The sequence below is a fragment of the Lepidochelys kempii genome, chromosome 6, assembly GCF_965140285.1.
Source record: "Lepidochelys kempii isolate rLepKem1 chromosome 6, rLepKem1.hap1, whole genome shotgun sequence".
NCBI classification, from domain to species: domain Eukaryota; kingdom Metazoa; phylum Chordata; order Testudines; family Cheloniidae; genus Lepidochelys; species Lepidochelys kempii.
Window position 1 is genome coordinate 111,608,009 of NC_136385.1, and position 11,933 is coordinate 111,619,941.

General features: G+C 48.7%; 1 protein-coding gene across 1 annotated transcript; it reads left to right on the forward strand.

Moving 5' to 3' along the window:
* The first annotated feature begins 9,687 nt into the window (after positions 1-9,687).
* On the forward strand, positions 9,688-10,601 carry DIO3 (iodothyronine deiodinase 3). Its single transcript, XM_073350730.1, has one exon. The coding sequence runs from the start codon at positions 9,759-9,761 to the stop codon at positions 10,587-10,589; it is 831 nt and encodes a 276-aa protein (XP_073206831.1). The 5' UTR covers positions 9,688-9,758; the 3' UTR covers positions 10,590-10,601.
* The last annotated feature ends 1,332 nt before the right edge of the window (positions 10,602-11,933 follow it).

An 11,933-nucleotide genomic window follows, 5' to 3' on the forward strand; every position in this document is an offset into this window, starting at 1 on the left:
TGACTGTAGACCATGGACCACATGTAGATGGGTGAAAACCACCCATACCCAGATGTGCTATTGTATTGTACAGCGTTTAGAATAATGTGTTCTCCGAGATCTCCAATGCTGAGGATTGGGCAGATACAAGAGTTTTCCTTGCTAGAAGTCTTTGTACATTCAAAAGAAATACAGGCTCTAGTTCTAACAGCAGGGTTTGGCCCTTAGCAACTACATCAGTTTGGCTTAACAGACTGAAGGCACATAAATGTAACTGAAATTGTGAACAGTGTCCCATTTAATATAAAAGGCTCTGGTTACAGATTTAAAAAAATAACACCACTATAATGCGCACTGTTACCCCTTTAGACCCAAGTAGGGTGAGCAAGTGTGAAAAATCAGGACACTTTTTTTTTTCAGGAAGGGAGGGGGATATAGTTACTTATATAACACTAAGCCTCTCGTATTGGGACATCCGGTCACCCTAGACCCAAGTGGCTGACCAAAGTTTGGGGTCCTGCGGGTTATTTAGTTAGGAGGAGAAATTGATGGAGTCAGGTATCTTCAATTGCAAACCTGTTTATTTACAAAGAATGTACAAAGTCCTGTTTCCCTGAATGCAGGAGAAATAAAACAATAGGAGATAGTTTCTTTGCTCATAACTCCAGGACCCTTTCAGCCAGCAATCTCTCTGTCTTTAGGCTTTTCTTAGAGCCATGCTCTTAGGGCTGTGTCTGGCTTCCTACGCCTTCTGTTTCTGTGGAGTTTCTCTCCTTCTCTTCCTCACACAGACACATCTCTACTCAAAACAACACTCAGCAAAACTCCGCCACCTACATGTGCTTTTGTTTTGAGTGGCAATGTGTGTCTGTGTTTGGGGTCGAGGCTGATATTGTTTCACAAAAGGAGCTTAACTGTTTCTTAGCACTCTCTTAAATGCAGGGCGTTAGAGACACCCACCCCACCTTCAATGACATTTTGTCTAGCTCACCTCACCTCCCATCTTAACTTTGCCCATCACCTTGATGAGGCCAAAAATGGTGACATCATAAACAACCAATCCCAGATAGGAAGAAAATAAACACTAACAAAAATTACAAATGATACAAACTTAACTATTTGCATCGTGTCCTTCTGCTCAAATATGTTCACATCACCAACCTCAAATAATGTTACGCTCCCACCAGCTCTCTTTGGAGTTCTTCTCTCCTTCCCTGATTGTCTTTCCATCCCCCTGGAGGAGCCACTTACAGTGTGCTCTTGAAGTGTGTCTATTGTTTCTGTGGAACTGGCTTGCTTCACCCTTTATGTTCTAAAGCAGGACTCATTACTCACAGCACTTTCCCAGCCTCAGCTTCCACAGCTACATTTTATCTTTGGGGGACAGACACACTGAAATCCTATCCCCCCTGATACCTTCTCACATGGTCCTTATGGAGTGCTTTGGTTTAGCCCTGAACCCAAACGTATCCTATACATCACATCATTTATTCAGGTTAGTACTGTATAGGGTCCCTCCCAAGGTGGATCCATCTTAGGGATCCTAGCCTTCTTTCTCCTAGGATTGGTGAACCAGATCAGGTCCCCTCTTTTAAAAATCAACCCGTGTGACCTTACATCATTTAGCCTTTTCATCTGACCAGAGGCTAACCTTAGATTGTCTCTACAAAAATGTGAGCTTTTTCAGTTTTGGATTGTAGGGTTTCTACATAGTCCAAATGGTCTAAATCCCTTTGTTCCTCTTCAGGAACTCCCTACATGGGGTTTGCTCGGGTCCTTAGCTCAGCACAAACATGAAGAGTGCTGGGGTACACTTTGTACTCTCATTGACTGCTGTTCTAGAAGCCATCAAAGGAATAGGATATGCTGGTCTCAGTCCCCTTCAGTACCATTCTACAAAGGTAGTCAACTGAACTCACAGTTGAATCTTGAACTGAATCTTTCCACCATCCCAACAGATTATGGGTGTGCTGTGGTGCTGCAAGTTGTGTGGACCTGTAGAATATCACAAGCCTGCTGAAATATTTTAGATTCAAAATTTCTCCCTTGACTGGTGTGTAACTCCCTCAGCCCCCAAGTCTGGTGAAGAATTCATTCACTAAGATCCCTGATACTGTCACAGCCTTTTGACTTCTTATTGGGTAAGCCTCAGGCCATTTTGTGAAATAGTCCACAGCTACCAGCAAGTATTGATTGCCCACCTCTGTCTCAGGCAAAGACCCAACGCACATCAATGGGAATATGCTCTACTGGTGCGCCCATGAGACACTGCTGCAAAGGGGCTCTCCTTGTCTTAGGGAGACCCTTCTTTGAATCACATTTCCTGCACCAATATTCTGCATTTTACCCAATAGAAATTCTCCCTTCACTTGCCTAAGGTTTTTGCAACTCCAAAATATCCAGCAGTTTTAAAATCATGCCATAACATCAGAACCTCCTTTTTCAATGCATCTGATACAACCAGCTGGTATCTGTATCCCTCTGGCTGGTTCCTCCCATCTATTATACAACATTCCATCTTCCAATCCAAGCTTTCCCACTATGACCAGAAAGCTTTTACTGTGGTGTTGCAAGGTGACAACTTTCCAGGGTGGCTGTGTTTGCCAGCTGATTTTCCAATCACACACTATTCTGATATCAGGATCCGATCCACTCTTTAGGAACCTTTTAGTTCTGGAGTCCATTCCTGCAATCGGGTGCCTATTGTTCCAGTGGATGAAGTAGGAACATTTGTACTTTTGCATATTATGTGAAGAGAGGAGAAAGCCATCTCTTCTGAGCACCCTCATTCACTTGAGCAACTAATACTTTGCTCCCCTGGTCAGGGCAGTGTTTGCAGTTATCGCACCCAACAAGGCATCAGCATTACTATGTGCTTTTGCCCAGGCCTGTGTGTAATTGTGAAATCAGAGCAGTGCAATTTTTCCAACCACCTGGCAAGTTGCTCCTCGGGATTTCTGAATCCAAACAGCCATTGCAGGAAAGCATGGTTTATCCTGACCATAAACTTCTTCCCATATAAATAAGTGATGAAAATGTTCTACATATTTAACCACAACTAGGAGTTCTTTCAGGGTGGTGGGATAATTTCTTTCAGGAGAACTTAGACTTTTGCTGTAAAAGCCACCACCCTCTCAAGCCCTCTTCCCTTGTGGCAGTACCCTCCAACAGGAAAGGGGTTTTGAAACATGAGTAAACCAAGACAGGCGCAGCCATTAGAGCCTTTTTCAGCTCTGAAAATGCTGCATCACACTCTGCTGACCACTGAAATGATTTCCATTTCTTACCCAACCTAAGCAATGGTTTTGCAACATTAGCAAACCCACAAATAAACCTTCTGTAGCGGGAGCAGAGTCCTACAAAATTCTGCACATTTGTTTCAGAGTAACAGCCGTGTTAGTCTGTATTCGCAAAAAGAAAAGGAGTACTTGTGGCAGCTTAGCAACTAACCAATTTATGCATATGCATCCGATGAAGTGAGCTGTAGCTCACGAAAGCTTATGCTCAAATAAATTGGTTAGTCTCTAAGGTGCCACAAGTACTCCTTTTCTTTCTGCACATTTGTGCATGTCTAGGGAGTCAGCCAGCTCTGTAAAGCTTTTCTGCAGTGGAAATTCCCTCTTCACTAATTGTGTGCCCAAGCTAAAGGACCTCTTTTGGAAACAACTCACATGTAGTTGGGTTTAATTTCAGATTGGCATCCTTCAGCTTATCCCAGGCCACTAGTAAGTGTATCAGGTCTTGTGCAAAGGTTTTAGCATGCACCAAGATATCATCTAGGTATACCAGACAGGCTCAGAGGGACATGCCATGGAATCCCTCTCAAATGTGGCTAGTGCATTGCACAAGGCAAAAGCATCACTTAAAATTGCCACAGACCTTGCCCTGCTGTGAAGACAGTTTTTCCTGTCCTTTGCATCCACTTCTACTCGCCAATACCCACTTTTAAGATCCAGTGTAGAAATCCAGATTGAATGTACTACATCATCCAGGGTATCATCTATGTGTGGTGAGGGATAAGAATCCAAGTGACTTCATTTAGTTTTCGATAGTCCACACAGAATCTGGGATTGCGATCCTTTTCCTTAAGTGGAATTATGGATAAGGCCCAAGGGTAGCTGAAGGCTCATTTATGCAAAGAGGCATTATAGGCCATTGAGGAAATGTATTAGGAAAGCATAAACTGTTTATTGGGTTGTTTTCCCCTACTGTCAATCTTACGCTGGACTAGTACAGTGCAACCTATACCTTTGTTTGACAGGGAGAACAACTCCTGATTCCTCATCAGAAAGTCTTGTAGACCGTTCTGCTGTTCCCTATTTAAGTGTACACCACTGTGCTGGAACAAGTGCAAGGGTTAGTCTGCACGGTGCTGCAAATGCACACTACCAGGGTGTGATTTTTAAAGCACCCTAATACATTTCATACTAATTGGTCCATGCAGACCCTGCTGGTGCACACTAAGAGTTCCTTAGTTTCAAACAGCACTATGCAAAGCGCACTAGGAACTTTTTGTGCACATCCCAGCAGGGTCTACATGGACCAATCAGTGCGTAAGATATGCACGTTGCCGCTCCATGTAGACAAGCCCCAACAGAGCTCTGTGAGCTCACCTTTACCCCTTGGCCCCTTGTAGTTTTCTTCTATATTAGCATTTACTAGATCAATTGGTTCACATTTTGCAACCAATGCTCTCTTCATTACTATTTGTTGCTTGTTGGAAACATTCAGCAAATGAATCTGTTCCTGTTTAAATGCCACAACAGCTTTAGCAGCTAAAATTCCCCCAAGACCCTAGGTCTCAAAACAGGTTTCAATCACTGCCCATCTTCCTTTTTCTGGAAAGCTACCATAGCATGTCGCTGTTACGACGACTTCTGCCCACGGAAGCAGGGAAACTTGTTCACTGTGAGCCAACTGCCTACAAACCATTTGTTTCACCTGGGCTACTTCTTTAACAGGAATTTCTACAGACTGGATTTGTAAGACACCAGCCTGGCAATTATTACACAGTTATTAGCCATAAAAAAATTCAAACAATTATCAGCTCATCCACTACTTTGGCTACCCAGATTTCTTGCTCTAATTCCAGAGGTCCAATTTTCAAACCCAATTTTCCCAAATAACTCCCTAGTCGTTGTCTCTATTTGAGACAAATTAGTTGGTTCAATTTGTCAATAGATCCCCTAATCCCTAGGTTTTTTAGCATGTCTGGTTTAATAATTTATGTTTGAGCCAGCGTCCACTATGGCTACACTTTTCACAGATCCCAATATGTACTCAATAGCCAAACTTCCAGTTTTGTTCTTTAGCTGCCCAGATTTTTTTTTTTTAAAATGACGCTGGTCTTTGCCAAGATTTGCCCCTTCAGCATGGTGTCCCCCCATTTCCCATCTAAGAGTGAGGCTTTCATTAGATACTTGTGATACTGTATTCTGGCCTACCTTATATTTACAATAGTCCCTTTTATTATTCATTTTTTTCCCACAGTACTAGCATTTAACTGAACTGCTTCCCTTAGTTTTGCATGATTGCCAATTTCCCTTGTTTTGCAAACCAAAGTTATCAGTTTTTCTAACTGTTCAATAAGGTCATGAACCAGATTATAAACACCTTCTTCCTCATACATAGTAGACTCCGAGCTGTAGTTATAGCCTAGGGCTTATAGCACTCAGCTTCCCTCTTCCTCACGAGCAGCTGCTTCCTCTTCCGGTGCACCTCTGCAAGGAAAGATTCAAGTTCATTAGCAAATTCCATAGCTTCTCAGTTTGCTCATCTTAATCTGCAAATCCAAGTCCAGCTGAGCATCTATAAAATGGTCTGTTGCCAATTTACCCTGGAAGTCCTCCTTGGTGTCTGAATATGCCAGGAATGCAAATCTTCTCAGGTCCTCTGTCAGGCCAGGTGGGGTCTTCTTCCCTCTCCTTCTAGCTCTATTTAGCTGCAAGCGAGGGTTGAATTTAGACACCATCTTATATAAACTCACAACAGTATGAAATTATGCCCCCAGATTGTATTTGGAGTTCATAGCAAAAGAGTGCAGACACTGGCCACTGCAGCAATTGTTCCGCCAGGTGCTCTGCCCAACACAGTTGTCCACACCTGAATAGGAAGTCACAATTCAAAAGTACCTCTCAAACTGAAAAGAAAAAACAAAGTTGTTTGCATGGAATGCAGAGTGAGGGATTTCCAAAGGCATAAACTAAGACTGAATTTCCAGTCTTTTTCCACCAAGGAATCTATATAAAACTCCATATTTTGGTGCCTCGGGGTCACTCCCAATGATTTGACAGAGTAAAGTTTGTTGATGTTCAAGGTTGTGAGACCTATCTGTTTACTCAGGTTTTTGTCTGTCAGCATAGTTGGAGGGGGATGCTTTGAGAGTTCCAGCTTTTTTTGCTGGGGGTTTCTTTAGAGCCAACATAATTTGTTACTGTGTTCATTTAGAAGCTTTAATTTGTGGTTTTGAAGATTGTGTAACTGCACTAAGAGGTGGCAAGAGGCCCATATGAGGAGTTCAGCAATAAGTTTAACAATACAGTAAATAACTGTTCAGTAATTTGCCCCGTACTGAGCATCATGGCATGCACTATAAGTTATTAGTCCGGGCTCAAAGACAAAGAACAGTCCTAGTGCATTATCATGTCTTTATGAGGTGCCTAGTAAAAAGGAAATAAAAATGCAGTTCCATTTGGATAACAGAACACTGAATCACTTCACTCACTGTTGTCACACATTAAGGACGACCCACAGTTAGCCTCGGGACTGAGGGCACAGTTAGATTATTTCACAATAGTCTATTTTGGAATAGAAGAAGAAGAATGAGGATAATACTTTCATAGGGCCTTTCTCCATGGTTCTCAAGACAATTTACATGAACATTAAACCTTCTAGACCCCTGTGAGGTAGTTAAGTGTTATTACCTCCATTTTACAGATTGTGAACCTAAGACAGAGAGGTATGCAGCCAAAATTTTCTGAAGTGTTCATTGAAGTCCATGGGAGCTGCAGATCCTCAGCACTGCTGAAAATCAGGCACCAGACATCTTAATTGATCACACAACAACAGAGGCATTCAGAATTAGTGACTGCTTTTGAATACTTAGGACTAAGTAACAGCAAGTCAGTGGCAATGCTGGGTATGGAATCCAGAGCTTCTGACTATGAATCCCGTGCTCCATCTCCTAGACCAATGGTCTCCAAAGTGGGGTGCACGCACCCCAGGGGATGTGCAAGACCATCCCTGGGGGATGCACAGCACGGCAGCAGCAGCGCTCCTGGACCTCTGATTCTTCGGTGGCAGCTCGGCTCTTCCCCGCTCTGTCTTCAGCGGCGCACCGGCGGCAGCTCTTTTTAATTTTTTTCCCCTTCCCTAGAGCTGGCCCTGGGGGTGCACGATCTAAAAAAAAAGTTTGGAGACCAATGCCCTAGACAATACTCCACCCGTCTATTTAAAGTATTTTGCTTCATCACCAATTGTCATGAGAAGTTTATATTCATACTCCTCTTGATCATGGAAAGGCTTTTTTTCTGTGCATTATGTTATTTGCTGTCTCTCTCTGTTTGGGTTTTTTAAGTGAACATTCAACCTGACTTAGTCAATGTTGATTTAACTGGTTCCATACTGTTACAGACCCCACTGCATGCAGCAAATCCCATCCTACCACTTCAGATTAAATTTGATAATACATATTTGTTACCCCATGCCCAGAAGATCAAGTAGACAAGAAATGGTCTAACTGTCCCAATAAAGGCAGTGCTCAGATATTACTGCAACAGGGGACAGATATATACCCAGATAATCAGGATAGACCTAGATTTTTGGAGACTTAGAATTTCTCAGAAAGAATGAGACAAGATGGTCATGAGATAAAGGCACCAGACTGAGACTGAAGAAGTCAGAGCTCTATTCCCTGTTCTGCCACAGGCCTATATTCCCCATCTGTAAAATGGGGATAAATAGCATTTCCTTTCTGTTTAGGTTGTAAGATCCAGACCCACTTCAATGGCAGTTAGCTAAATACTTTTGAGAATCTGGGTCGAAGATGGGGTGGGCAAACTTTTTGGCCCGAGGGCCACATCTGGGTATGGAAATTGTATGGCAGTCGTGAATGCTCATGGTTCCTGGCCAATGGGAGCTGTGGGGGTGGCGCTTGGGGCAGGGGCAGAGTGTGGAGCCCTCTGGGTGCCCCTACACGAAGGAACAGGAGGGGGGACATGCCATTGCGTCCGGGAGCCGCGCCGAGCACTGGCACGTGCAGAGCAGGGCAAGCCCTGGACCCCGCACCCTGTCGGGAGCTTGAGGGCCGGATTAAAACGCCTGAAGGGCCGGATGCGGCTCCCGGGCTGTAGTTTGCCCACCCCTGGTCAAAGCTCTTTGGGGACAAAGACTCATCTCTTAGTGTATCTTTGCACCTGGCCTAGCATAGTAGGGCCCTGATCTCAGTTGCAGCCTGTAGGCGTGTCTGTACCGGAAATAAGAAAGGACAGTAATGTTCAATGACAGGAAATTACCCCCGAGGGATCAGAGTGGATAGAATGAAGAGCCAACAGGTCACAAGTTCACCGGCTTGTCACTGTGAAGGGATACTTGGTCAAGGTGAACTCAAGGCTTCTGCTTTCTGCAGCAGAGGGAAGACCGGCAGGGGTTATGTAAGATTACAACGGGAGAGGCGGCCACGGCTCTGCAAAGAGGCGAGAAGGATCTCTCCCTTCACCACCCACAGCAGCGCGGGGACGTTTCAGCTTTCGGACAACAGCTACCCCTAGTGGCGAGGAATCGCTTCCCTTTTCTCTCGCCCCTCTCGTTGATTTCGTGCTGTCAGCCGGTTTAGTAACTAGAGGCGGCGAGTGGTCATTAACCTGGCAAGCGCCCCCGTCCCTTCCTCCAGCACAGACCCCCGGCGGCTGCAGCCCAGCGAGGCCGCTTGCAGTCGCTCCCCGGCCTGGGCGCAGGGCGCACCGCGGGCTGCCAGGGGACCGGGCGTTTGTTTGCTCATCCAAGGCAGAGCAAGAGCGAAGCGCCCCTTAACCAAACGTACCTCCTGGGTACGGCCCCTTCCAGGGCCCAGCCCTCCAGCGTGGCCAAGGCGGAGGGTACTCCTGTCCGACCCCCACACCCCCAGCCTCTCCCAGGCCACGGCCCCGCCGCGCCGCTGGGGAAAGTTCGCCCTGCAGCCTCTGGCTCCTGAAGTTAGGGAAAGGGGGGGGGGCGTGTCGGGGAACCCTCGCAGCAACAGCCGCGATCAATCGCAGGGAGTTACTTCTCCTGCCCCCGAGGTGGAGGCGCCTGGGGGGGCGCGCGGCTATGGCGGGCACGCGCGCTGCCCCCACACGTGCGCTGCCCCCCGGGCGCGCCCACTCCTGGAGCGCAGTGGGGAGGGGGCGGGGCCGCGGAGCTCGCCTGTTGCAGCGTCCCGGCCGGGTTGTTTGTAGGAGTGTGTGTGTGTGTGTTTGATATCTGCGCCGGAGCCCCCAGCAGTGCCCTGGCTCTCGGCTGCTGCCGGATAGTGGCTGCTCCCTGCTCCGTGGCACGTCCCTCGCAGCTCCTGTCCGGTCTCTCTCCTCCTCCCTGTGTATTTTTAGGTCATTGGAGTGGAGGGTAGGTAATCCCCGGGTTTAAGTTCCAAGGGGGCGGGTTCTGGCCGGAGGTGGAGTCACTTTTCATTTAAATCCCTGACTATAAAATGGGCTTAAAGAGACGCGGGATCCCAGCTGCGCTGCACAGAGCCCGGCAGGCAGGCGTGTGTCGAAGGGGGCGGGAGCCCAGCAGCCGTCAGGATGCTCCACTCCCTCGGCGTTCACACCTTGCAGCTGCTCACCCAGGTCGCTGCCTGCATCCTCCTGTTCCCCCGCTTCCTGCTTACCGCGCTGATGCTCTGGCTCCTGGATTTTCTGTGCATCAGGAAGAAGGTGCTGCTGATGGGTAGCAGGGCGGAGGAGGAGGAAGCCTGTCCTGGCCAGGAGCTGCCCCCGGACGACCCCCCAGTCTGCGTGTCCGACTCTAACCGCATGTTCACCCTGGAGTCCCTGAAAGCCGTGTGGCACGGGCAGAAGCTGGACTTCTTCAAGTCAGCCCACGTGGGCTCCGCCGCCCCCAACCCCGAAGTCATCCAGCTGGACGGGCAGAAGCGGCTCAGGATCCTGGATTACGCCCGAGGCAAGAGACCCCTGATCCTCAACTTTGGGAGCTGCACCTGACCTCCCTTCATGGCTCGCCTGAGGTCCTTCCAGCGCCTAACTGCGCACTTCGTGGACATCGCTGACTTCCTGCTGGTGTACATCGAAGAGGCTCACCCCTCCGACGGCTGGGTCAGCTCGGACGCAGCCTACCAGATCCCCAAGCACCAGTGCCTCCAAGACCGGCTGAGGGCGGCTCAGCTGATGCAGGAAGGGGCGCCTGGCTGCCCCCTGGCAGTGGACACCATGGACAATGCTTCCAGCGCCGCCTATGGAGCCTTCTTTGAAAGGCTCTACATCATCCAGGAGGAGGTGGTGATGTACCAGGGAGGCAGAGGACCAGAGGGCTACAAGATCTCCGAACTGCGGAGCTGGCTCGACCAGTACAAAAACCGGCTCCAGAGCCCCAGTACGGTGGTCATCCACGTGTAAAAGGAAACTGTGCTGGGGGGAGGAGAGGGGGTGTGCTGCCCCGGGGGGGCCCGGGGGTGGGGGTGGCAGGAGCTGTTCTCTGCTCCTCTCCCTGGGGACGGCAGGCTGCTGTGTGAGTTTCATGCACGTGCTATCGTTGCCCCTTCTCTGATCGAATCATGTTGATTTGCCAGCCCAGCTCCGTCCATGCTGCATGTCCTCGTGCATCTTGTAAATACCCCCTTTTTTTGTAACAAACAAAGCGTTCCCTATTTTTATGGAGGTTTTTCTAGGGGGTCTGGGTCCGCGCGCGAGTGCTCTCTGCTGAGCGCCCGGAAAACACTAGTTGGGATTTCTAGTCTCTCTTGGTGACGACCGATTTTGAAATGGTTTTCAAAATACCAGGAAATCGAGTCCGATGTTGTTAGAGACTGGAAGTGCCACTCGCCGGGGCAAAACGGAATGTCCTATTTATGGGGTCTCCCTCCTCTCTTTTTGTAAAATGTTCATTTTTTTTAATGAAACTTTTTATAGTAATAAAGATCTGGAATAAAACAACACGCCTGCTCTTGGCTCCTCGTCACGGAACTGATAAGCTAATGCAATCGCTGCCGTGTAACCTCCCTCCGAGCTGCCGGGGATCTGGCGGGCGGGAGGAGATAGCTGGGGCAGGGGAGGCGGACCTGCACGGGCGGGAGCCGCAGGAGGGCGCGCGCTACCCCGGCCACTTAGGGCCCCCCGACAGCGTCGGCGCTCTGCAGAAAACCTGCCCCGCAGGGTGCGTTACGGCCTCCCCCGCTGAGCTCCCTAAAGTTACAAATCAACCGCTACCGCTGCGGAGCCCCCTCCGGAGGTCGCGCTCACCCCGCGCTTGGGGCTTCCCGCGAGGGGCTGAGCGCAGGCGATGCCTCCCTTTCCCCCGGGGCAGGCAGCAGCTTGCTGACGCCGGAAAGGTCTCCACCGCGTAGCCCAAACTGTGCCCCGGCTTCCCAGCTGCGCGCACTGTAGTAACCTGCTGGGCTCCGGCCGCGTGCCGCCCCGCAAGGGCTGGGAAGCCGCTCCCCGTCAGCCTACAATTTAGCGCATCTCCCAAGGCCCCGATTCAGAGGAGGTACCTGGGCACCTGCCTCACTTTAAACAGCTGGCTAATCCCATTGACGGCAAGGTGGCTCCTCACCTGGTTAAACTAAGGCACCTGTTTAAGCACCTCACTGACTCCAGCTCCAAGCCCTAGCTGAACAAAGGACAGCTGTGCATCCCCGGAGAACGGACAGGTTCAAAATGATCAGGGTTCAGAGGGGCAGCCCTGTTAGTCTGTATCAGCAAAAACAAGGAGGAGTCCTTGCGGCACCTTAGAGATTAACA